Genomic DNA, 27,864 nt, shown 5'->3' on the forward strand with positions numbered 1-27,864 from the left:
GGCAGCAGACCAAGGCACACTTTCAGGTCCATTTCATATGGTAAGTCCACACTTCCAGGTCTTATTCCGATGGTAAGTTTTATGTTAACTACAAATGTTATCTATGTCCATATTGGACATAGGGCTCCAACCATAAGTAGGAAGGCTAGTATGGTGGCCTGAATTTATGGGAGGAGCCCGGGGGGTATTTAAGCAGCCCGCTCACCTGTGGTGCTTGTCGGTTTCCTGTGTGCGATACCCACCCTCCCATCCCCATTTCAAGGCATTCATTTCTCTCTACAGAATAATTATTTCTTAAACTAGGGTATGCCCCCTTATTTTGGCATACCGACCAGCAGACCAAGGCACACTTTCAGGTCCATTTCATATGGTAAGTCCACACTTCCAGGTCTTATTCCGATGGTAAGTTTTATGTTAACTACAAATGTTATCTATGTCCATATCGGACATAGGGCTCCAACCATAAATATATATATATATATATATATATATATATATATATATATATATATATATATATATATATACACACACACACATTATATATATATATATATATATATATATATATATATATATATATATATATATATATATATATATATATATATATATATATATATATATACACACACATACACACACATACACACACATACACACACATACACACACATACACACACACACACACACACACAAATGTTTTGCCTTTCATTTCTATTTTAAACTGAATTAGCTGTTTAAGTTGGCGGTTTATATATACTTTGTCACTTTGGCCCTTTTTTGGCAAAAGCAAGCAATATTTGCAAGCAAGCAATAAAAAAAATGAAAAAAGCAAGCAATAAAAAACAAGCAAAAACAATATTTTGCTTTGTAGCCAGAGTTGAGCTGAGAAAGATAAGGAAGCTGCCTTTTTGCTGACTTCTTCCAAAAATGCTAGCTGTCTGGCTTTCGCTGTTGATCCAGTACTTTCTGAGTCACTAGCCCTCGACAAGCATGCCAATCTGGAGTCCTAATTTAGCTGGCTGCATACTTTTTTAGGGCTGCAACTCAGAAAGTATTGAAGCTATTGGTTGGGATGATATTTTCAGAAGATGGTTAGCATTGCCAGGCTCGATATTTTTCTCAACATGTTTTCTTATGATTAAAAAAACCCCCTGAAACCTCCTTTCCTCATCTCTATTTCCCCCTACATTTTTTTTTTCTTATCAATCTAAAAAAGCTCTGATCTTCATTTCCACGTGTTTAAATGAGTATTTGTGTCCCCTGGCGCTATGCCAGTTGACCCCATCAGCATTGGATGTGTGCACCCCCAGGTGGTACAATCCATTCAGGTTTGCGGCGTGGCAGTTGCTGTACCACCATCCTCCTTTGTAGAGCTGGGCGCATTGGTGTTCATAGGTGTCATTGTCCTGGTCCTTTGTACTAAACTTCATGCCATTCAAACCGGACATCGAGTCACCTGGAAAGTGGTACAGAGAGATATAACTGCAAGAAGCCGAATGTCAGGTCATTAACAGTGCAATAGTGAAGTCTTGGGCCCCCCTTCACACGATCGGACAGATCGGTTCAGCCTGTCAGTTTTTCAGGCGGACCCGATCGGACCACCCATTGTTCGCTATGGGGCGGTGCATGTCAGCATGACATGTGTCCGCTGTTACCCGCTGAGCATCCGATTCGACAAAATCAGTTGAAAACATACGTATGGCGAACCAGTGGATCGGATGACAATCGAATAGAAACAGACATGCAGTCTGTTTCCATCCGACCGCCCCATAGAGGACAAAAGTCATCAAAAGTCTGCACACAAATTTGTATTGGCATGGATGAAAAGCATTTATCTGACTAATAAAGTTACTGAGTGTTGATCACTGAGTGCAGTATGTGGATCTATGGTTCCTATTGGACTACACAACTACTGTAACAGGAAAGAGGACTAACAATATAAAAGTGGAGGTTTTCAGTACAACTTCTAACCAACTACATATCTAATTCTGTCTTCACTTGCTTTAGGCTGGATTCACATATGTGTTGCTGGGGGTTCGTTCCTGGGGTCCGGTGTCTGTTCACCGGTTTAGGTGCGATTCAGGTCCGAATTTTTGCTTGAATTTCGCACCTGCACTGGACCCAAACATGCATAGGAGACTTTTTGAATGCAGACCGCAGCCGCCCTGGACCTTTGTGAACTGGCTCCATTGAGAGCGGGTCACACTCGGTGGTCATACTTGCCTGTCATGCGAATTGGATGCGGGGAAACCCGCATCCAGTTCGCATATACAATGTTGTCAAAAGTATTGGGACACCTGCCTTTACACACAGATAAACATCCCATTCTTAGTCCGTAGGGCTCAATTTTTAATTTGGCCTACCCTTAGCAGCTATAATAGCTTCAACTCTTCTAGGAAGATTTAGGAGTGTGTCTATGGGAATGTTTGACCATTCTTCCAGAAGCGCATTTGTGAGGTCAGGCACTGATGTTTGACGAGAAGGCCTGGCTCGCAGTCTCCACTCTAATTCATCCCATAGGTGTTTTATCGGATTGAGGTCAGGGTTCTGTGCAGGCCAGTCAAGTTTCTCCACCCCAAACTCGCTCATCCATGTCTTTATGGCCCTTGCTTTGTACACTGGTGCGCAGTCATGTTGGAACAGGAAGGGGCCATCCCCAAACTGTTCCCACAAAGTTGGGAGCATGAAATTGTCCAAAATGTCTTGGTATGCTGACGCCTTAAGAGTTCCCTTCACTGGAACTAAGGGGCCAAGCCCAACCCCTGAACAACAACCCCACACCATAATCCCCCCTCCACCAAATGATTTGGACCAGTGCACAAAGCAAGGTCCATAAAGACATGGATCAGCGAGTTCTGGGCCTTCCCAGAAGAGCTGAAGCTGTTATAACTGCAAAGGTTGGACTAACTCAATATTGAACCCTACAGACTAAGACTGGGATGCCATTAAAGTTAATGTGCGTGTAAAGGCAGGTGTCCCAATACTTTTGACAATATAGTGTATGTGAACCTGGCCTTAAACCCACTGAGAATATTCTTTATAGTATGACTTAAATAAATACAATAATCTAATACACACTGGTACATTCTACCAAGCTGTCACTCACCTGCATCACCTTCCTTATAGGGTCCAATTAGCAATTGGTACTTTTCCATCTCATCCATAACTTTGAACTCTGCATACTTGGCAAAAAACATTTTATTTTCAAAATCCTGCAGTTCGATGCGCAGTTCCCATTTACCTTTACAGAGAAAGAAGTTTAGCCATTTACAACAGAAATAATATATTTTATAGTGTCACTAGTGTCATAATCTTGGCCCAGCAATAATTACCTTTGGTTTAGATCATGCAGTTTGCTTTTGATCCGTTTCTGCAGTGCTTTTTGCTGTGCATTTTTGCACACATGATTTTACTGTGATTTTGCCATGATTCGCATTTTCCAGTTTTCTGGTTTTTGTTTTTTTTGCCAATTTGTTGTTGGCAGATTAAAAGAGGAAAAAAATCGTAGCAAAATTGCAGTAAAATCCTGGCAAAATCACTGCAAAACTGAACTATAAAAAAAGGCCAACAGAACAGTCCAATACCAAAACATAATCAAGGAAAGTCACGTAGAGTTATCTTGCAGATAATGAAACCAGTATTAACATTAAACTAAGAGGTAGCATATGCTGCAGTATCAAACAAAACCTACGTTAAGAACATAATGCAAAATGGCGCAATGCTGCCAATAACGGGAATGAAGGGTGGGTGGACACTGGGCCAAAATCCTGAAAGGGCATAGTAGATTAGCAAGTACGGACCTGTTGTCACTCGAAAGGGTGGACGCGGGTGGGGAGGAATAGAGAGTATGGATGGAAGTGCTTTTAGTAGACAGGGTGTGAGTGTGTGGCAAAATAAACAAGGAAGGGGGCAAGAAGAAAAGAAGAGGGAGGGAAAGGAGGGGCGAGGGGGGTAGGAAGGGTCAAGGGAACACAAGGTCACCCCTCCCCCGGGTAAGGACAGGGTTAGCAGGGGTTCACAATGGGTTGGACAGCTCATTGAGGTAGGTGTCAGTATACGCAAAGAAGTTCCAGGGTCTCCAAGTTTTAGTGAACAACTCTTCCGTATTGTGCAGTGTGGCTGTAAGGTCTTCCATGTCTCCGAGTTTGTTAACTTTAGCAAACCAGAGAGCTTTTGTAGGAGGTTCAGCATCTCTCCAGCGAAGCAGAATTCAGGCCTTAGCAGCATTTAGGTCTTGTATACTGAGAGGGGTTTTCTGTCAAGTGCAACAGGCAGGCCGGCAGGTTGTCATGCAGGTCAACAGCGGTAAGTTGTTTAATGACAGCGGTTACATCCTGCCAAAACTGCTGGATTTTTGGACATTCCGAAAAAATGTGGAGCATGGTCCCACAATCCACACCACAGCACCAGCAGGCATCGGGGGATCTGTGTAAAAATAAGGTGAAGTTGGATGGGGACCCTGTACCATCTGGTGAGGATTTTGTATCCAGTCTCCTAAACCCTGGTAGCGGGAGACGACTTTTGGGCAAATTGTAGAATTTTTTTTTCTCTGAATAAGAGTAAGACTCAGGCCTAGATCGGATTCCCATTTTGTGAGAAATGAGGGCATATATTCCTCCCCAGGGTGGGTCAAGGATGCATGAAGCTAGGAGAGAGAATGATGTACCAGTTCCCCCCATGACACAAAGGTTCAAAACCATTAAGCGGATGGGCAATGCCTGGGTTACGGGAGGAAGGTTAAGGAAATAGCATGGATAAAGTCCACTCTGAAAATTCAATGGAGGATCAGCCCCTATGGTTTTCTGGGTCACTGGGGGGAGTTATCTGATTTGATGCTGGCAACCCATATGACTCTGGCAACCATCTTGAGTCAGGTAGACTCTATTTAAGACCCTGGCTCCAAGGCTTGGCGGGCATTTCGCATATGGGTAGTGTAGAGACAGGTCATTTGTCTGTCAGGGACATTAATTAGCGGCAGGGAGAATTTCCAGATGAGCAGGGAAATAGCAGGGACACACTAATATTCCTGCAAGCCCCCCAATTGGGTACCGACTGACCAGGCCACATTCCGTCCCTCAAGACAGATGCTGTCGGTGCACATAAGACCTACGGCTGTACACTTTGCTGCAACATTCTGTGAGTGAGTGTAGCCTGGATTTTATAAATGAATCCTATAGAGAGCTAATATTTATTATAAACAGTCTACTATAGCATGAAGCCTAAAACTGAACTTCAGACATTTATGAAAAAATTCTATTGTGTTTAAGGCCAGGTTCACACTGCTCTGACACGGAGGTCCCGCGACTTACGATCCAACTTTGCCCTGCGACTTCATGTCCAACTTCCATACGAACTCAAACGGGATCCAACTTTGAGATGATTGCAACTTGTCCTTTGACCAATCAAAACAATTCCTTTGCTTCTGGTATGGAGGAAGCCTCACGCCATATGTATAAAAAAAAAAAAAAAATGGCGTGGAGTCCCCCCCAGATACATACCAGGCCCTTTGAGTCTGGTATGGATCTTGAAGGGGAATCACACGCCAAATTTTTTTTAAAAAAGGCGCCAATATGTTTTCTGTGGATTTCTTGCCTTTGTAATTTTATACCAAAGAATCGTGTAATATTTTGTTACATATACTATGGGGGTGATTTACAAAAGCCGTGCGCCATCAGTATTAATGCCAATATTATGGGGTGATGTGAGGAAGTTTAGTAACAACTGCCCAAGTAACAAATATGCCAATATAGAATGAGAAAGTAACTTTTTCAGAGAAAGCCTGCTGTGCATGCAAGTACATTTAGAACTGCGTGAGATCAATGTAGGCAGTGCGCATGCGCAAGTGGCTCTTGCGCTCGTTCACGTGAGTTTCTTCACTGTGCGGACAAAATCTTAGTTAATGTTAAGCAACGTACATGCAATTGCATGGGTTGAACGGGCGCACCTCTAATCTTGACAATTTTTTTTTACACTGGTTCACCTTTATGTATTTTTTACCGAGATTTGAACACAGGTCATGTTAGCGTGTTACGTTGCCAATATGTGACCTGCACCTTGTTAAAATTATGTAAAAAGACTCTCGCTCCTCTAGCTCCTCCTAAAAGGGTATTTAACCTTCCCCCTCTAATGCATATGATTTCCTTGGGCTAGCTTTTGCTTTTAAAGGGGAACTCCACATTTCATTCTCCAATGCTCTTGTCTCCCCCATCTAACCCATTGGATTTCCATGGGCTAGCTTTTGCTTTTAAAGGGGAACTCCACACTCCACTCCATTCTCAACAAGCTGTGATCTGCCTTCACCAATCCAAACCACATCCTTTTTCAGAGCATACAACAGGTCCAGCTAAGAAAGAGGCAAGAAGAGTGATCGCCCAACCCCCTTCTGAACCATACAAGGCCACATGCACTCAGCACAGCTGGCTGCCTTTTGGGTATGTTGGGCTCAGCCCAATACCAACCACAAAGCACCTTGTACCCACTAGTTTAAAAGGGGCTTTTCAAAAAGTTCCGAAATTAAAGGAAGAGGGTATCGGTTCTTCACGGTGATGGCGTTAAGGCCCCTGTAGTCGATGCATGGACGGAGTGAACCATCTTTTTTCGCTACAAAGAAGAACTCAGCTGCGGCAGATGAGTTTGATTTCCTGATGAAACCCTTTTGCAGGTTTTCCCTAATGTATTCAGACATGGCTTGTGTCTTGGGGATAGATAGAGGGTAGACTTGGCCTTGGGGAGGAGAGGTCCCAGGCAACAGATCAATGGAGCAGTCATAGTCTCTGTGAGGAGGAAGGCGATCAGCGGACTTTTTGCATAAAACATCTCGGAAAGACTGATATTGGGAAGGCAACATGGGAGTTGTGGAGGTCTCAGCCAGAGGAATGAAAGGAGGAGGTAGCACCTTGGAAATACATCGTTGCTGACACGGAGGACCCCGCGCCAATACTTGTCCAGAATTCCAGTTAAGATGCGGGGAGTGTTTCTGCAACCATGGAAGGCCCAGGATGATGGTACTGGAGGATTTAGGCAGAATTAGGAAAGAGATCTCCTCAGAATGCAAAACCCCAATGCGTAAAACAATAGGAGGGGCTCATTGGCAACAAGGAGCCATCTACTTCGGTCACGGAAAGGGGTATAGCCAAGGCAACAAAGGCAATGCCCAACTTGGAAGCTAAAGTTTGTTCAATGAAATTCCCGGCAGTACCAGAGTCCATGTATGCAGAGAGTTGATAGGCATTTTGAGCTCGGTGGATAGCCACGGGGAGGGTGAAACGAGGGAAGCGGACAAAATTAAAGGATCGGTCTAGATCACCTCCCTCCGAGTGACCTAGACCCTGGAGTTTCCCGGACGGACTGGACAGGAGTTCAAAAGATGTCTTTTATCGCCACAATAAAGGCCAAGCCCTATCCCATGCGTCAAGCACATTCCTCGGGAGTGAGGCGAGTTCGCCCAAACTGCATAGTTTCTTCCAATGTGTGAGAGGTTGAAGACAGAGAGGGTTTCACAGGTCTTTGGACTACCTGTGCTGGACAGCCAGCAGGGGGATGACTAGATCTGGATTTCTCCAGGGCCCTCTCCTGGAATAGAATGTCTATTTGAATGCTCAATGCAATTAAATCATCCAATGTGGTAGGAATGGTGCATCCAGCGAGTTCATCCTTGACACGCTCAGATAGGTCTTGTCAGAAGATAACAGTAAGGGCCTCATTATTCCATTTGAGTTCAGCGGCCAGCGTACGGAATTGAACTGCGTATTGGCCGACTGTCATTCCTTGCTGACGAAGACGAAGGAGGGCCCCAGCAGCCGAAGACACTCTGCCGGGCTCATCAAAAGTTTTCTGGAATGCATCCAAAAAGAGCTGGAGGAGGGAAGTCATAGAATCGTGTGATTCCCAGAGTGGGGAGCCCCAAGCTAGAGCATCACCGGAGAGGAGAGAGATGATATATGCGACTTTGGTGCAATCAGTTGGAAAATGGTGGCTAGAAAGTTCAAAGTGGATGGAACACTGATTAATGAAGCCCCAACAAGCCTAAGGGTCGCCAGAAAAATGAGGTGGCGGCGGTAGATGCAGGCAGGGATTGCCAGGTGTAGCAGGTAACACAGGAGCAGCTGAAGCAGAAGCAGGAACGGGAGGAGCTGAAGTTGTAGTGAGTTACAGACGATCCAGACGGGAGGCAAGATCCTGAAGGACCACCATTATTTGCTCTTGATTTGCTTGCTGGGAGTTAACTCTCTGAACTAGATGTTGCATTTGATCCTTGGTCAGTGGCCGATTCTCAGAGGCGCTCATGGCTTGAGCAAACTGTCACGGTACTACTTACAGTGAGCCCACAGGCGAGCAGGTGACACAGGATCCCCCAGGTGATGGAATCTAAGGGCCAGCTGGTATTCTGCCAGGGACCCCCTCATGAGGGTTTGGGCTTAGCTGCGTGCTGACCCCAGGTCATGACCCCCGAGTTCACCCCGCTCACTAGGAAGGTAACAGAAGACACTGGCAGACAAGGATGGATGGATGAGGCAAAGGAGAGCAGGATAGCGAGCCAAGGTCAGGGCAGGCTGCAGACAACGTAATCAGAACAAGCCGAGTCGGTACACAAGAGATCAGTTCATGAGAGGTCAGGTTAAGGCAGGTTACACGAAGGGAGCTTCAGTAACAAATGTTGCTCAAGCAACCAGAACTGGTCTGAGAGGGATTTAAATAGAGAAGCACATGAGGGGCTGGACAGGAAGTAGCCGGAAGGAATCATATATTAAGCAACAGGTGAAGCCGGCGACACCCATAGCTGCAGAGTGCAGCAGAGCTGAACACAAGCTAGTGGAACAACAGGTGTCAGCCGGCCTACAGCAGTAAAGGTGAGACACAGATCAGCTCCGCAGCTGATCTGTGACACCCAGGAGGAAGACAGAACAGCACAGGGATGGTGGGAGCCCCTCATAATGAGCACAGCAGGGGTACAGCCACAGGAGGAAGTCAGCACAGCACAGGGATGGTGGGAGCCCCTCGTAATGAGCACAGCACAGGGATGGTGGGAGCCCTCATAATGAGCACAACAGGGGTACAGCCACAGGAGGAAGTCAGCACAGCACAGGGATGGTGGGAGCCCCTCATAATGAGCACAGCAGGGGTACAGCCACAGGAGGAAGTCAGCACAGCACAGGGATGGTGGGAGCCCCTCGTAATGAGCACAGCACAGGGATGGTGGGAGCCCCTCATAATGAGCACAGCAGGGGTACAGCCCCAGGAGGAAATTAGCACAGCACAGGGATGGTAGGAGCCCCTTATAATGAGCACAGCAGGGGTACAGCCCCAGGAGGAAGTCAGCACAGCACAGGGATGGTGGGAGCCCCTCGTAATGAGCACAGTACAGGGATGGTGGGAGCCCCTCATAATGAGCACAACAGGGGTACAGCCCCAGGAGGAAGTCAGCACAGCACAGGGATGGTGGGAGCCCTCATAATGAGCACAACAGGGGTACAGCCCTAGGAGGAAGTCAGCACAGCACAGGGATGGTGGGAGCCCCTCGTAATGAGCACAGCACAGGGATGGTGGGAGCCCCTCATAATGAGCACAGCAGGGGTATAGCCCCAGGAGGAAGTTAGCACAGCACAGGGATGGTGGGAGCCCCTCATAATGAGCACAGCAGGGGTACAGCCCCAGGAGGAAGTCAGCACAGCACAGGGATGGTGGGAGCCCCTCGTAATGAGCACCTAAAATTCATATTTCGTACGAATTCAAATTGGTTTTCAGACACGAATTTCGAAATATGAATTAACGGCCAAGTTAGTTAAGTCCAAGATACCTGATAATTTGGGGTGTACTCAGCAAAATGCTAGAGTGCAATTTACCTAATGGGGAAACAATTTAGATTGACCTGTCCCCCCCCAAAGAAACACATTGCTAGAGTTTTACCCTCACTTCCTGTTTGGCTATGTGACAGGAAGTGAATAAATTGGAGGAGAAACTGGCAAAATTTGGGAGGCGTCTTCACCCTATCGGGGGCACAGACATCCCCAAAAACAGACAAGACTTCTAATCCCTCTGCACTCTATCCCCAATCAAAAATAAGAAAGGATTTCATTTAGTTTAACTTTGCAAAGACACATTCCTAAGTTCAACTGTGATGCATGTCAATGGCCCATTTAGACCTTGTTTAATAGAAAACACCAGTTGCCTTTCACTATAAACATTTGTTAGTCCAGTCCTGGAAATCTGCACCTGCTTTACTATTAATTTCAATAAAAATTGGGTTCCTGCAGCTAGATGCGCCAAATGCATCTAGATGCCCCGAACGCTGTGTATGTGAGATGCGCAACTGCTGTGTGCATGGAGGTATGTACCCATATCTGGTTCCGGAAGCGGTGGAATGACATCACGCCTCTCCAGGAAGCTGCTTGTCCTGCTGTGAATTTCTTCCTACCACCATGCCCCGCTCACTGTTCTCTAAGGAAGAGATGATCCTTATTTGCAAATTAAGATAATTTTTAAATCTATATATATAGATCAATCTATATATAGCATCATATCAATGAGAAAACTGCAGTTACCCTAGCGCCAGTTGCAGTTTACATATGCGGGTATTTATTATCGCTATTTGCGATTCAATGTGCGCCAGTTCGCATGTTCGATTAATGAATTTCCCGGAGCACCAATTAATGTATGAATTGGTACAGTGCCTTCTTCTTAGTAAATCACCCCCTATATCTGTTATTCTTGGTCACCTAATAAAATAAGATTGAACTACAAAAAATGGCGTGGGATCCCCCACCCAAGACCATACCAGACCCTTCAGCATAATATTGATTTTGAAGGGAAACCCCAACGCCAAAAGAACTTAAAAAAAAAACGACGTGGGGTCCCCCCCAAAATCCATACCAGTGCGCGCCCCTGGATCATACCAGGTCACATGCCCTCAATATGGGGGGGGTGCTTTGGGGCAGGGGGGGCTCTGTGCCCCCCCACCTCAAAGCACCTTGTCGATGGAGACAAGAGCCTCTCCCCAACAACCCTGGGTGGTGGTTGTGAGGGTTTGCGGGCAGGGGGCATTTGGTGGTAAAACTGAATGTGACAGGGATATAATTTTTGCCACTGCATATGTATGTCACCATCTGGCTGCCTTTGCAGTTTAAGTAGGCGCTCAGAGGGTAGTAAAAATGTGGCTCAACCGCCTATTTTTTTTTTTTTTTTTTGCTGCTCCCTGGGCAAAAGTGCATATAAACTCTTACTGTTCTCCTTGTATCAGTGCAAGCCAATGGACAACAGGCATACTGAAAACAATGGTGCGCTACATTTTCACTTTGAACATTTCTTTTCGGTTTTTGTATGTCATGCCCTGATGTTAGCTGCCTAGAGATTGAAATCCCTAGTGCTGACTTTTATTATTTTATACTGAAAACAGTGTGCTCTCCAGGTGGCTTATCTTGCAATTGTTTTTGTGCAACAGTCATTCAGCAATGACGCTGAGTTCAATAGGCGACATACAAATGGTCGCTGGAGAAAGAACACCTGGCTATGATATATAAAAATATGACAGAGCAAACATGCAATGACAGCACCGTGGTGTAAATGATGTATAATATCTATATTTTGAATAAATTAATTATATGCAGTATCAAATTTGATTTGTACACCTATTTCATTTGTTACCTGTGGATGTTATCTTATGAAGATTGTCATTTCCCAGCCAAAACTCATTCAAACGGCTGCCAAACCCTTTCTTGTAGTCTGCCCGGTTCCGGAAGAAATCCACTGACCCGTCCCAACGTCGCTGAAACACCTGCCGAGAGAGCCGAAAACGCATCTGAGATACATAAAGCTCACCAATTTCCTATTTATTGCGGTTAACTTTTTGTTAGAATCCTGCAAGTAGTTGTAGATGCACAACTTTATTTTTCCTTCTCTCCCTGCATGTTTTTTTTTGGTTCAGTGACTCAGTAGGTGGTAAAGTCAGGATCAGCAAAACAGCCTTAAAACCTTCTGCTTTATAAAGCCAGCAGTAGCACCGCCATCATTTCTAGCCCCGCTGGTTCACTTTAAATATTTATTTGTGTTTAAGCACCAATCTAGGTAGCCATTCAGATCACAAAGTATGTGTCTGGTACTTGGAGAGTAAAACTTTCCTCCAGAATAAATTTTAAAAAATGCAAAACAGCCACGTGATCTCCAGTGTCCTCTAATTCCCCTTATATGCAGCTATTGACATTTTTCTTTATTATACAGGGTCCCTAGGAAGGCAGAATGCAGCTATAAATAAGGAAAGAGTTCCCCCTTCTGGCCAGAAATGAGAATAACATGTTCTCCATTGCAGTTGGTTAAAAAATAACTTGTATAAAGTGACAATAATGTCTGACAAAAAAAAAAAAAAATTATATATATATATATATATATATATATATATATATATATATATATATATATATATATATATATATATATATATATATATATTCTGTATTTTTTTTTTCTATTAAATTTTATGTGCAGCAATCCTTTCCTCTTTTAATTATATTTTTTGTATATATACAGTGCATCCGGAAAGTATTACAGCCTTATAACAAAATGGATTGAATTCATTATTTTCCTCAAAATTCTACAAACAATACTCCATAATGACAACGTGAAAGAAGTTTGTTTGAAATCTTTAGAAATGTATTAAAAAAAAAAAAAAAAAAACATGTACATAAGTATTCACAGCCTTTGTCATGACACTCAAAATTCAGCTCAGGTGCAGCCTGTTTCCACTAATCATCCCTGAGATGTTTCTACAACTTGTTTGGAGTCCACCTGTGATAAAATTCAGTGGACTGGACATGATTTGGAAAGGCACACACCTGTCTATATAAGGTGCCACAGTTAACAGTGCATGTCAGAGCACAAACCAAGTCCAAGGAATTGTCTGTAGACCTCCGAGGCAGGATTGTATCCAGGCACAGATCTGGGGAAGGATACAGAAACATTTCTGCAGCATTGAAGGTCCCAATGATCACAGTGGCCTCCATCATCCATAAATGGAAGAAGTTTGGAACCACCAGGACTCTTCCTAGAACGGGCCACCTGGCCAAACTGAGCAATCAGGGGAGAAGGGCCTTAGTCAGGGAGGTGACCAAGAACCCGATGGTCACTCTGACAGAGCTCCAACGTTTCTCTGTGGAGGGAGGAGAACCTTCCAGAAGAACAATCATCTCTGCAGCACTCCACCAATCAGGCATGTATGGTAGAATGGCCAAGCAGAAGACACTCCTCAGTAAAAGGCACATGACAGCCCACCTGGAGTTTGGCACCTGAAGGATTCTCAGACCATGAGAAACAAAATTCTCTGGTCTGATGAAACAAAGTTTGAACTTGTTGGTCTGAATGGCAAGTGTCATGTCTGGAGGAAACCATGCACCGCTCATCAACTGGACAATACCATCCCTACAGTGAAGCATGGTGGCGGCAGCTTCATGCTATGGGGATTTTTTCAGCGGCAGGAACTGGGAGACTAGTCAGGATCAAGGGAAAGATGAATGCAAAAGTGTAGAGAGACATCCTTGATGAAAGTCTGCTCCAGAGCGACCTGGGCCTAAGACTGGGCAAAGTTTCATCTTCCAGCAGGACAACGACCCTAAGCAGACAGCCAAGATAACAAAGGAGTGGGTACGGGACACATCTGTAAATTTCCTTGAGTGGCCCAGCCAGAGCCCAGACTTGAACCCGATTGAACATCTCTGGAGAGATCTGAAAATGGCTGTGCACCCACGCTCTCCATCCAACCTGATGGTGTTTGAGAGGTCCTACAAAGAAGAATAGGAGAAACTGCCCAAGAATAGGTGTGCCAAATTTTTAGCATCAGACTCAAAAAGACTTGAGGCTGTAATTGGTGCTTCAACAAAGTATTGAGCAAAGGATGTGAATACTTATGTACAGGGGATTTTTTTCCTTTTTTATTTTTAAGAAATTTGCAAAGATTTCAAACAAACTTCTTTCATGTTGTCATTATGGGGTATTGTTTGTAGAATTTTGAGGAAAATAATCTATTTTGGAATAAGGCTGTAACATCTCCAGAGATGTTCAATCGGGTTCAAGTAACATAACAAAATGTGGAAAAAGTGAAGCGCTGGATGCACTATATAAATATGTATATATTCGTATATATTTCTTTGTGCTTCTGCTCTGTGCTGCAAGTGTAATGCTGCGTACACACGATCAGAATTTCCGAGAACAAATGTTCGATGGGAGCTTGTTGTCGGAAATTCCGACCGTGTGTAGTCTCCATTGGATATTTTTTGTCGGAATTTCAGACAACAAAAATTTGAGAGCTGGTTCCCAAATTTTCCGACATCAAAATCCGATCGTGTGTACACAATTCTGATGCACAAAATTCCATGCATGCTCGGAATCAAGCAGAAGAGCCGAACTGGCTTTTGAACGTCATTTTTCTCGTCTCGTCGTACGTGTTGTATGTCACCGCGTTCTTGACATTCAGAATTTCCGACAACATTTTTGCGACCGTGTGTAGGCAAGACAAGTTTGAGCCAACATCCGTTGGAAATAAATCCAGGATTTTGTTATAGGAATGTCCGATCGTGTGTACACGGCAAAAGAATTGATGCTGGCTTGAAGCCAAAGTGAAGTCACACTAAATATTGATTTGATGTAGACTTTGTGTTTGTTCACTCACTTTGCATTTTGTAAATTGATAAAAAATAAACAATTCAGTACTGTATACTGTATATATATATATATATATATATTCAAGTATGTATTCTTAAAGAGGAAGTAAACTCTGATGGGTTTTACTTCCTTCTTTGTTCCCTGCAAAGTAAAAGCATAATGTGCTAGCATGCATCGCATACAGCACTAGCACATTATGTGACACTTGCCTGCAAACAAACCCTACTCTGTCCCCACTGGAGGCCGCATCCATGTTCTCCCCTCTTCCTTCTGGGGCCGCAGACTCTGGCTCTGTGACTGGCGCATGACGTCACTCCCGCGCATGCCGTTTCTTCACAGCACATGCGCCGGAGACATCATTGGCGCAGTACAAAGTAAATATCTCCTAAACGGCTATAAGAAACCTACCAAAATAGGGGATGCCCAAAAAAATACGATAGAGTGTAGGCCAAATGGTTAGCTGAGGCCTCCACGGCAACCGCAGACTGATTGAACATGTACATAATACCACTCTACGGGAGAAAGCGACATTGATACATTGGCCGATTTTTTGGTAATGTAATCTCTGATATGGGTTTATTTAATATCTATTATTGTCCCTTGGGTCTCGACTGATAGATTTGATCCTGAGATACTTTAAGTAAGCAGGAGCCAATACAACACTAGGTTTGTTTGTTTGTTCTTTCGGACGTGCTACAGCTGTATGATATTAATGCTGGAAGCAGCCCAATGGCCGGCTGGCACTGACTCCCGCGTGGGTCTAGTCCAAATGCTGTTGCAGGTTTACTGTTGTTATTTGTTTGTATGTCTTATACTCAATAAAAAGATTTAAAAAAAAAAATATCTCGTTTAGGAGGTATTTACTGTACCTATAGGGTAAGCCTTATTATAGGCTCACGTATGGGTACAACCTGGAAGTGGAAGTTTACAACTTCTTTAAAGTGATTGTAAAGGATCATTTTTTTTTTAAACAACAAACATGTCATACTTACCTCCACTGTGCAGCTCATTTTGCACAGAGTGGTCCCGAACATCCTCTTCTGGGGTCCCCCGCGGCTCTCGCTGCTCCTCCCTGCATCAGATAACCAGCTAGGGGAAACGCTCACAAGAGGAGGTTACCTTGCGGGAGCGCTCCCGAGTCCAGCATTTGCGTCCATAGACACGAATGCTGGACTCGGCCCCGTCCCCCCAGCACCTGTATCCTTGGATTTGATAGACAGCGGTGGGAGCCAATGGCTGCGCTGCTATCAATCGATCCAATGAAGAGCCGGGAGAGAGGGACAGCGCGTCCCAGCTCAGAGATGAAGGGGTTCAGGTAAGTAAAACGGGGGGGCTAGGGGGCCGGTGACTGCCAGGTGTTTTTTCACCTTAATGTGAAAAAACACAAGGGTTTACAACCCCTTTAACTCAAAAAAAGTACCTTCTCTTATTCTCAGCCTCCTCCAAATCTCAGGTTTGATCCTCCATGGTTCCACTGTATGTAGAAACATAGTCATCCTCTCTTACTCACTCCCTAGATCAGTGGTTCTCAACCTGGGGGTCGGGACCCCCTCGGGGGTCGAATGACGATTTGCCAGGGGTCGCCGAATCCTGGGATGTTCCTTAAGCCCGCACCACTCTCCCAGCCTTTTCGCGGTTGCCCAGCAGGGCTGTGCCTGGAGCCCACAGCTGCCCACTCAGCCTCTTTCCAGCCGTCCATTCAGTTCACGGCATGGGTGCGGGGCAGAGACTAGAGGTCAGTTGACTGGTGAGGAATGTGAAGTGGGAGGGCCTGGAGGAGACCCTATGTCCTGATTTCGGCATAGGTGCCACTGCTGTGACACACCACAGAGCTGGAGACATAGTGAGTAACACTACCTGTGATTATAGTTGCCATTAAAAGTCCCCACTACAGTTTTTAGATCAGCAGATGAACTTGATCAAGAGCACCTAAGTTGGCTGATCAGAACTTCCCCCAGCACTGCCCCTCATCCCATTCCCCCGCCCCCCCACCAAGGAGTAAGAGAAGGATAAAAGTAGAGAATACATGGAAGGGAGAGGAACAAAAAAGATGGCTAGAGAGAGGGATGGGGGAAAAAAACAAGAAATTAGGATAGAGAGAGATAAAAGGGAAAGAAAAGAGAACAAGGAGAGAGTGGTACATCCCAAAATGTACCATAAGGGTTTTTAATAGTATACGGGTGGAAGGGACTCAGGGAGTGCTAAACGTCCATGGGTTAGGGGCGCAAATTACTTGTCTTGCCTTGGGTGCTGACAACCCACGCTACGAAAATAATTTTACTGTTAGGGGTCCCCAAAACTTGGGAAATTTTATCAAGGGGTGACGGCACTAGAGGGGTCGAGAACCACTGCCCTAGACGGATGAATCATGACTATGGGATTTATAGTGTGCACAGAGCAGTGCACTTTATCACAACGAGGGTGCACTGCTTGTTTTAGACAAATAGATGTGAGAGGGAATGGGATAGGTTTGAGAACTCATGGAGGATGATACAAGGAAGCAAAAAGAGACAATTTCATGAAAAAAAAAAACAAAAAACGGATTACAGGGCCATTAGGTAGTAGATGTGTCACTTTACACGGAAAATGTATCAATGATTTACAACTGTTTCATTTTTACTCTACTTTCTCTCTACTTTAAAGCTTACAATCCAGCCACCGTCGTCTGTGTCCATATCACACAGGACCTTCATGGGCTGGATGCCATCTGGGTATATGGTATACCAGCCACTCAAAACTTCACCCTGATTCTGTAGCTCCTTGCAGCTCCTGGCAGCTGTGAAAGAAGAGAATGTAGAAGAGATCAATCAAATGTTACTGCATCCTCCTAAAAGGAATTCATAGTCTTGTAATATTTTATTATTGTTTTTTAAACCTTATTTCTACGTATTATAATATATATGTATTATATATTTTATTACATATGAACACAGAGGGGCAGCCATATTTGCTGATATGCAGGCTCTGCTCCCCTCTTTATAACATAACCGTTTTTTTGCGGCACACGGTAGAGCCAAGCATAATGTTGGTAGATCTCTGTGCATTACTTTTAGGCCCCTAAAACCCCTAGGTTTATCCCTCGGGCAGACCCCAACACTACACTGACACAGGACTGTTTACATGCAACCGGCACAAAGCAAAAAAATAAAAAAATAAAAATATTCCATCTGTCATGTTCAGTGGGCAGTGTAAAGAGACTTTTAATTGGTAATTAAATTTACTGATAACTCCAAATTAAATCTCTTGAAAATGTGTGCTTAAAATATCATCTCTGTTGTATTGGGATTTTGGGATTTGCGCCAAAAGCTCATTGGACCAAGCTGCGGGCAGCTGCTCAGCAGTAACACTTCCTTTCTGCTTATCTTACATTGACGCAATTGTTGCCAGACTAGATCTGAAATGACCTAACCTGCCCAGGATAATTATGTCATCTGTGGGCACCTTAGTATAGCTGTAATCTGTCAGAGTTGAGGGTTCCAATCAAGGTTAGAGGCTATTATTGGCTGACTTCCAGTAGCAGTGCTAGTTCTTTAAAAGGATGGGCAGAATGATCAGACAAGGAGTCACTGTAACTTGCAGTATAATAAACCTATGCAAAGCTAGAATCAATCATGGAAAACCGGGTCAGGATGACAAAGGTCATAAATACACTGCAGTGTAATATAAAACATTATGAAATACAGTAAAACCTTGGTTTGAGAGTAACGGTTTGAGAGTGTTTTGCAAGACAAGCAACATTTTTAAATAAATTTTGACTTGATATACAAATGATGACTTGATTTAAGAGTAGCTTCATGTCACAACTGAGTATAAAAGAAAAGAGAGGCGCCTCTAAGTGTAGCAATATGGTTACATTTAACGAAGGTACAACATTTAGCAACTCACAAGGTTGATGATTAAAACAGGCACATCTAAGTATGCAGACACCCGGGGTAATGCTGTCCACATAGCCTGTCCTCCGCGCCGCCCTCAATGTCATCCCTTCCACACTGCGCTCCAAGAGTGGTTCAAGCCTCGCTTTCAGAACGCTCTACTGCAGGGTAGTCTTCCCGGTCAGGATTTCATACTGACAGCAGTGAGAGCCGGTGGTGCAGAGGATGATCTATGTGAACAGCTTTACCCCGGATGCCTGCATACTTAGATGTGCCTCTTTTAATCATCAACCATGTGAGTTGCTAAATGTTGTACCTTCATTAAATGTAATCATATTGCTACACTTAGAGGCGCCTCTCTTCTCTTTAATACTCTGTAGTTCCTGCTGGATTTTGCTTCTAATCCCCCTCTGGAGGCTGCCATTTGTAAATGGACATTGCTATAATCACATTGCTATAATCTTTTTATATGGACTATAAACTGAAGGACTTATGAATAAATGGTTGTGTAACAAATAATTTGAGTTTCCATGATTTCTTATGGGGAAATTCACTTTGATATACAAGTGGACAGGTTATTATGAACACAAACACACCAATTGATTTTTAGCACCACATCCCAGAATTAGGTAATAGAGAAACACAGAAATTGGGACTTTATAGGTGCAGATAAATTGGAAACAATATCAAATATAGTATATAAAAAATAATTTTATTTTGAGGAGCAAAATAAGAATTCATTCATTAAAAGAGAAAAAGAAAGGGGGGAGATATAATGATGGCTAGTACAATTGATTTACGATTTCAACAACACAGCAGTGTATTTGATATACAAGTGCTTTGGAATACAAGCGTGTTTCTGGAATGAATTATGCTCACAATCCACAGAGAGACTAGGTGGGAATGGTTGCTTCAGTAAAGCAGTTCAGAATACAAGCCTTGCAATTATCCTCATTGATAGCATCCCTTTCAGTGAAGTCCAAGGTAGTTCTGGTAACACAGGCAAACAGCTGGAGGGATCCGAGGCCCAAGGACACAGGTGGGGGGCACCCCAATGGGACTAGAGTACTCTAGTCTAGAGAATCTGCCAGTTTCTAGGTTTCTAGGTCCCTGCTTGGCTGCTCGCACTCCGGTTCTGACAATAGAGGGCCTCTCCCCTGGCTGGAGATCACATGCCCAGCTCTTTGAGTCACTGAGGGAGGGAAGCTGAACAATGTATACACCCTGACATAGGCGTGCGCACAGGGTGTACCAGGTGTGCCTGGGCACACCCTAACCACCCTGTGTGGCACAGAATCCCCCTGTTTAGACCCCTGATATTTCACTAAAGCCCCCTAATGGGGCTCTTACATTTAAAAAAAATAATAATAAAAATAAAAACTACTGACACCATCCACTGCACTAACACCAATCTCTACCCCACTGACATCGTCAGTATATATACACACATGCACACACACGCAAATATGTTTGAGCTTTGAGGCGCACACCCTAATGCAATAGGCTGTGCACAACTATGCACCCTAATGCCCCGTACACACGGTCGGACTTTGTTCGGACATTCCGACAACAAAATCCTAGGATTTTTTCCTACGGATGTTAGCTCAAACTTGTCTTGCATACACACGGTGAACGAAAATCCGATCGTTCTAAACGCGGTGACGTAAAACACGTACGTCGGGACTATAAACGGGGCAGTGGCCAATAGCTTTCATCTCTTTATTTATTCTGAGCATGCGTGGCACTTTGTCCGTCGGATTTGTGTACACACGATCGGAATTTCCGACAACGGATTTTGTTGTCGGAAAATTTTATATCCTGCTCTCAAAGTTTGTGTGTCGGAAAATCCGATGGAAAATGTCTGATGGAGCCCACACACGGTCGGAATTTCCGACAACACGCTCCGATCGGACATTTTCCATCGGAAAATCCGACCGTGTGTTGTCGGAAATTCCGATCGTGTGTACACAAAACCGACGGACAAAGTGCCACGCATGCTCAGAATAAATAAAGAGATGAAAGCTATTGGCCACTGCCCCGTTTATAGTCCCGACGTACATGTTTTACGTCACCGCGTTTAGAACGATCGGATTTTCCGACAACTTTGTGTGACCGTGTGTATGCAAGACAAGTTTGAGCCAACATCCGTCGGAAAAAATCCTAGGATTTTGTTGTCGGAATGTCCGAACAAAGTCCGACCGTGTGTACGCCCTATAAGAGTGTCCAGAAAATAAGGTTGATGTGGGAAATGGAATTTTAGGATCCTGTGGTTATATGAGTAAATGGGCACCCCACTCCACTACTGGGCAGTGGGCAGCACTCGCTTCTGAAGTATCCAACATAGTGAAGGTCCTGCCCCAGAACTGGAAGGCTGCAACAACATTAGCTGTACTTATCTCTAATTAGGTAATGCAAAGCAGATCGACTTTAGTCAAAGTAGCCCAGCAACTAATAATATTTCATCTATTGATTTGATTTTAATTAAATCTGATGGATTGCCATGGGAAAACACACTTATGCCCTGTAAACACGATCAGACTTTCCGACGGAAAATGTGCGATCGGAGCTTGTTGTCGGAAATTCCGACCGTGTGTGGGCTCCAGCGGACTTTTTCCATCGGAATTTCCGACACACAAAGTTTGAGAGCAGGCTCTAAAATTTTTCCACAACAAAATCCGTTCACGTAAATTCCGATCGTGTGTACACAAATCCGATGCACAAAGTTCCATGCATGCTCGTTATCAAGCAGAAGAGCCGCACTGGCTATTGAACTTCATTTTTCTCGGCTTGTCATACCTGTTGTACGTCACCACGTTCTTGACGTTTGGAATTTCCGACCAACTTTGTGTGACCGTGTGTATGAAGACAAGTTTGAGCCAACATCCTTCGGAAAAAAATCCATGGATTTTGTTGTTGGAATGTGCGATCCTGTGTACAGGACATTAGGCTCCATGCACACTGGACGTTAAAATAATGTTAAAAAAATGCCAGCAGCTTTGCAGTGAGTCTTTCAACGTTTTTGCAATAGTGTTTATTAGCGTATTTCTGCATTAGCGTTTTTTAGCGTTTTTTTTTTTTTCCAATGGATCAAAAATGTTAAAAAATGCTGGTGAGCCACGTTTTTGAGTGTTTATCGACGTTTATTAACGTTTGGCTTTTTTTGGGTCGGAAAAACGACTCCCATAAAAACAGCCCATAAACTCCACTGCTCATAAACATCCAAAAACGTCCATGTGTGCATGGACACATAGGATAACATAGAGGGGAGTTTATGGGCTATGCTCAAACTCCCAAAAACGGCCATTTATGAGCTTCAGTGTGCATGGAGCCTAAAGCTGAGCATACATTATACAATTTTCTTATTCAATTTCCTTTAGATTTACCTTCAACTATGTAGTACAAGGTCCTGCCTGATTACATACAAATTGAAAGTGTTTAGGTCTGACCTCATATTATATTATATGGTTTTGTCAAATCTAAAGGAAAATTGTACCAGAAAATTGTATAATGTGTGGCCAACCTTAGCACCAACTTGTTACTCCAACCCCTTTGTGGTAGATGAGCGCAACTTTCCAGATGGGGTAGGAGAAAAGGTTAGATCAACCTGCATTGTGTGTAACAGCTACTACATGGTCTGGATTGATCTGCTATTGATCAAGCTGCTGAAAAAGAAAGGCTGTCTGTGTTCCTCCAAATCAAGAAATCAGATGGAAATAAACTGTCCAATGGTCATTCCCAGGCACACCGACATTTGATTGGTTGTTTGATAGGGCAATCAAAAAATTAATAAGATATAAGATTCCTGGATTTTGTGTACTTACCATATAACGCCTCTCTGACACCGCTCTCTCCTTTCTCTCCTATAGGTTGAAAATAAGATTCTGTAAGTCAGCTACATGCTACTAAATAGTTGGTATTTGACAATAATCATTATTTAATCAAAACTGCAGAATTACACTTAATATTAAAGTGCCTTAAAGTAACACTAAAGCCTCGTTCACATGATCGGACTTTAAACAAACTTTTCCGTGGATTTCTGTCCAAAGGGCGTTGGCCGTGAACTTGTATTGCATACACACGGCAGGACTTTTTAGGCAACAAACACGAACGTAGTGACGTTTCAACGTACTGACGACACTTCAAAAGAGGACGTTCAATTCTCCAGCGCCACCCTTTGGTCAACTTCTGTATTGATGTCTGATCTTTTGCATTGGTTCTGAGCATGCGTGTTTGTACTTTGTACTAAAGTCCGATGGTTTTGTGTACACACGATCGGACTTGCCGACGTAGGACTTTTGTTGCCGCCAAGTTTGTCTGTTCGCACAGCCAACATTTGTCCGATGAAAACCGAAAAAGTTTGTCCGACGGAGCATACACACGGTCTGATGTTGCCTTAAAACAGCTAATTTGCACGTTTGTTGTCAAAAAATCCGATCGTGTGTACGGGCCTTAAGACCCCTTTCACACTGGGGTGTTTTTCAGGTGCTTTTGGGCTAAAAATAGTGCCTGTATATGCCTGTAAAGCACTTGAAAAACACCTCCCCTGCAGTCCCAGTGTGGGAGCCAGAGTGCTTTTACACTGGGACGCTGCGCTGGCAGGACGTTAAAAAAAGTCCTCCAAGCAAAATCTTTGGCTCCAATGAATGGGCACCGCTGCCGAAGCGCCTGCAAAGCGCTTCGGCAGCAACGCTACACGGTCGAATTTAACCCTTTATTTGGGCGCTAGCGGGGGTTAGGAGCCCCCCAGCTAGTGGTCGAATACTGCCGCTAAAATGACGGTAAAGTGCCGCTAAAACTAACAGCGTTTTACCGTCAACGCCTGCCTGCTGCAGTGTGCAAGCAGCCTAAGGGACATCCTTATTCTTCAAAAATAATCCATGCATGTCCATTACTTAAAAGAGAAGTGCAGGATTTAAAAAAACAAACATACTGTACATACTCACCTAGATGGCTGCAGCATCGATCCAATGCTGCATCTGTCCCCCGCTGGCTTTACACTGATCAAAGACCACTGGTCCCTCAGTTCTCGGGTTCGCTCTGAGTAGTACTGCCCTATACCAATCAATATACGCTTCTTATTGCAATTTTTTTTACTAAAAATATGTAGAAGAATACACATCGGCCTAAACTGAGGAAAAAAATAGTTTTTTTTAATATATTTTTGGGGGATATTTATTATAGCAAAAAGTAAAAAATAATGCGTTTTTTTCAAAATTGTTGCTCTTTTTTTGTTTATAGCACAAACAATAAAAACCGCAGAGGTGATCAACTACCACCAAAAGAAAGCTCTATTTGTGGGAACAAAAGGACGTCAGTTTTGTTTGGGTGCAACGTTGAACAACCGCGCAATTGTCAGTTAAAGCGACGCAGTGCCGAATCGCAAAAAGTGCTCTGGTCAGGAAGGGGGTAAAATATTGAAGGGGGTGAAGCAGTTAAAATTTTGTTTTAGAGCAGGGAAGAGCTAGACCCTCTCTCAATTGTTTACTGCTGTCTGTGTCCCCATTGGGGAGATTCACCCTCTATTTGTAGGACCATTGTCAACAAAAAAGAAAGTGAGGGGAAATTCAGAGCTTAAAGCAGGACACCACCCAAAAGTGGAACTTCCGCTTATCTGCTCTCCCCCCCCCTCCGGTGCCACATTTGGCACCTGTCGGGAGAGGGGGGGGGACGGGTACCTGTTTTTGACAGGTACCCTTCCCCACTTCCGGTAACGGGTCCCCGGCACCGTCCCTCTGAAGTTCGGCCCCCTACTCCTTCCTCCGCCGCCGGGCCAGTTAGAAAGCGCAGTGCGCTTTGCTCCTGCGCAGTAGGGAAGCGGCTGTGAAGCCAGAAGGCTTCACTGACTGTTTCCCTTAGTGGAGATGGTGGTGGCAGCACCCGACAGTCGATCCAAAATTGGGCTGGGGTGCTGACAGCGTGGGCTCACTGTACAGGTAAGTGTTCATATATTAAAAGTCAGCTGACTTTTAATTTTTTTTTTTCCCAGGCAGAATACCTCTTTAAGAGCTGTCCCCAGAACAGGTAAAGGGAAATCTTTCATTGGGGAAAACTGGGTAAACACTTGAAATTCAGCCAATTCAGCAGGGTCCGGATGAATTTTGATCCCCCCTCAACAGAAAAACGGTTGTTTGATTGACTTCTGTTGATAGGACATGCAGGAAAAATGTTCAATTTCCAAATTGCTAGTCAGCCACAGCTTCTGATCATTGTATTCTGACAGTAGCAAGGGGGGAGAGATTGGGAGATTCTTCCATCCTCCTTGTTTGTGTAGATGGAGGAATCTGTTTTTTTTTTTTTACTCAGCCTGCTGGCTGAACAAATAAAGAAACGCTTATGCCGCGTACACAGGGTCAGACATTCCGACAACAAAATCCATGGATTTTTTCCGACGGATGTTGGCTCAAACTCGTCTTGCATACACACGGTCACACAAATCTTGTCGGAAATTCCAAACGCCAAGAACGCGGTGATGTACAACACGTACGACGAGCCGAGAAAAATGAATTTCAATAGCCAGTGCGGCTCTTCTGCTTGATTCCGAGCATGCGTGGAACTTTGTGAGTCGGAATTGTGTACACGCGATCGGAATTTACGACAACAGATTTTGTTGTCGGAAAATTTGAGATCCAGATCTCAAATTTTGTGTGACGGAAATTTCGATGGAAAATGTCCGATGGAGCCTACACACAGTCGAAATTTCTGACAACAAGCTCCCATCGAACATTTTCCGTCGGAAAATCCGTCCGTGTGTATAGCCAGCTTAAGGCTGGGTTCACACTAGAACATGCAGAAGCTCACAGCAAGAGTCCGGTGCGTCTCCATTCACCGTTTCAGGTCGGATTTCAGCACGAATTTTCGGTTGAATTTGTACCTGTAATGGACCAAAAGACCCACAGGACTCCTGTGTGCAATTCGCATCGGAGCCGCTGCGGAGATGTATGAACCGGCTCCATAGAGAGCTGGTCACTCTCCACAATCCCCAGCCTAAGAGGAGAATTCCACTCACTTTGGGAAGATTTGCTCTTACTTTCTATTGTATCGGTGACACAGGAAGAGAAGAGGAATTTGGCCAATGGTACACAAACAGCAAAAAATTAACTAGCAGGGGTTTTAGCCACCTCCATGCAGAAATAATATAAAATAAGTTTGGTTATACATATACTTTTATTTTTAAGTGGATTACACTATACCAACCTTGTACACCAGGAGGTCCTCTTTTCCCTGTTGATCCCTGCTGACCTAGAATGAATGGCCCAAAATGGGACAAACTAAATTCAGTGAAATTGTCTTACAAATTCTCTACAAACAATACATATACTGTAACAATACTAATTTAAAACAAGCCCATAACCCCATCCCCCCCCACACACACACACACGCACACACACACACACACACACACACACAAACAACCACTGCCATCTTTAGGGTAGGACACCTAGAAGAAGTTGGTTGATAGCCACAGTAGAAACAATTCTAATTTCATAGAGTTTGATAAATTAGGTCTGTGATGTAAATAGTGAATTCCTTAAGACGCAGCAGTAGCAGCACCTACCTTTCTCTCCTGTCCCAATCTCTCCTTTTTGTCCAGGAGGTCCAGGGTGACCCGGACAGCCCCTCAGAATTGTCAGCTTTTCCAGCTCTCCAACACTGACAACTTTTACTTCTGCATAACACAGTGGAAACAATATTGACATGAAAAAAAAACTAACAAAAAAAAAAAAAACCCACACAACTTAGTTCATACTAATGTCAAATAATAACCATACTCAATCACTCAAATCTCATTTGAGATTTAATATCATTTCAAAATTTGTTTATAATCCTTCTGTTTTGCAGCTTTCATTAAAAGAATATTGGTGATCATGTCACACTTCCTGTTATGGGGTGACAACAGTCTTCTAGTTTGCTCTTGTGTTGTCACCTTGCCGCATGTACTCATGGTGGAAACACCAGGTGGCCAATACACAGTGGGCAGGCGCAGTCCACCACTGTTATTTTGAAGAAGTTGGTCCAGAGTATGAACTAAGGTTCAACTGTGTCCATGTGGCCATGCAAGGTCATCAGATAATAAAGTCATCATTATCCCCACCCCTTTGTTACCTGCAGCTGCAGGGCAGGGAATTCCCAAGCTTCAGCTGACTGAGCCGGTGGCTCTATCATGTGGCAGCTTCCTGTAGGTTTGGCCCTAACCTAGTCACTAGTCCAGAGCAATGATTTGCAGCTGATACAGGAATAAGCGCATGTAGACATAAAGTGGCTGGAAAAGGCTGGAGGAGATCAGCAGTGCTGAGATGCAAAAAAAAAGATGAAAAAAGGGGAATACGTTATTTTAATGGAAAAAAAAAAAACAAGAAAAAACAAATTGTTTAGGGTGCAGGGAACCCTAGAAAATGATATGTCATCTAGTTAGGGTTTAGATCTACTTTAAAGCGCTACTAAAAAATGTGAGCAGGCAGCTCTTTATTTTAATGCAGGTGAAACATACAATGTCTCTTCTGCAATAAAATAAGCCTACCTGCCAGCTCACAGTCTTCTATAAAAAGTATAAAGATTGTTGTAGCAGTAGGTGTAAGGCTCCTTATCTTGTCTTAGTTTTGGCTGAATGAAGCATCAATAAGATATCTCTAGACAGCTCCAGATGGACATTCCTACTTCTTTAGAGATTTAATACTTTGACCAGTGATTAAGCTTACCTGTAGCTGCCTTAAATTAAAAAAAAAGTTCCTTTATACTTACCTGGACAGGACTGTTCTCCATTGCTGAGTATCATCAAAGATATAAATAAAAATAGTGAATCCATCATTGTATCTTCAGTAATTCTGGACTTCTTGCAGACTGCGAAATAAACCCTATTCCTCGAATTCCTGCCTTTATATTTACTCTCTCTAACCCCTTTTATAACCTTTTATAACCCCTTTATGATCTGCCATTGCTGTTCCCAGACCCTGTCAATGTACACCAGTAAATCAGTGACTTTCCCACAACTTTCCCAAACCACCCCACTTTTAATGAGGACTTGGAGTCGTGTGCATTTTCCCAGTCAACAGAGCTTTTAATAGATGCCAAAATAGTTGACAGCTTTGATGTATGATGCCCCATGGGCCACAGTTGGATGATTTTGTGTGCAAATTTTTTACGAGTCCCCCTACCATTTGAGAAAAGCAAATCTCTCCTATGTTCCTTTTAGAGTAAGGCTTGAGTTAAAATTCTATTTCTAGATTTAGTTGTAAGTTTTGAGTATGGGAAGTTAGTTCCTCTATACTGTATACTTCTGTTTATATCCCTGCTGGGGAGTTTTTACCACACTTCCTGTCCCAATACACACAATAGTAAAT

General features: G+C 43.7%; 1 protein-coding gene across 1 annotated transcript; it reads right to left on the reverse strand.

Moving 5' to 3' along the window:
• Window positions 1-667: 667 nt before the first annotated feature.
• Window positions 668-27,515, reverse strand: LOC141108691 (ficolin-2-like). The gene is made up of 7 exons (XM_073600549.1): window positions 27,266-27,515; window positions 26,082-26,192; window positions 22,348-22,386; window positions 17,303-17,430; window positions 11,649-11,778; window positions 3,115-3,249; window positions 668-1,464 (listed from the first exon to the last, which is right to left on the reverse strand). The coding sequence occupies exons 1-7, from the start codon at window positions 27,330-27,332 to the stop codon at window positions 1,211-1,213; spliced, it is 864 nt and encodes a 287-aa protein (XP_073456650.1). The 5' UTR covers window positions 27,333-27,515; the 3' UTR covers window positions 668-1,210.
• Between the last annotated feature and the right edge of the window lie 349 nt (window positions 27,516-27,864).

The sequence above is a fragment of the Aquarana catesbeiana genome, linkage group LG09 (assembly GCF_042186555.1).
Source record: "Aquarana catesbeiana isolate 2022-GZ linkage group LG09, ASM4218655v1, whole genome shotgun sequence".
Lineage (NCBI taxonomy): Eukaryota > Metazoa > Chordata > Amphibia > Anura > Ranidae > Aquarana > Aquarana catesbeiana.

Bases quoted from the DNA above. Each gene is read 5' to 3' on its own strand.
- LOC141108691 (XM_073600549.1), bottom strand. From the start codon at position 27,332: ATGATGGATTCACTATTTTTATTTATATCTTTGATGATACTCAGCAAT. The intron at 22,387-26,081 runs GTAGGTGCTGCT...TTCAACCTATAG, and splicing joins GATTGGGACAGGAGAGAAAG to GAGAGAAAGGAGAGAGCGGT. The intron at 3,250-11,648 runs GTAACAAATGAA...TTCTCTGTAAAG, and splicing joins TCATAAGATAACATCCACAG to GTAAATGGGAACTGCGCATC.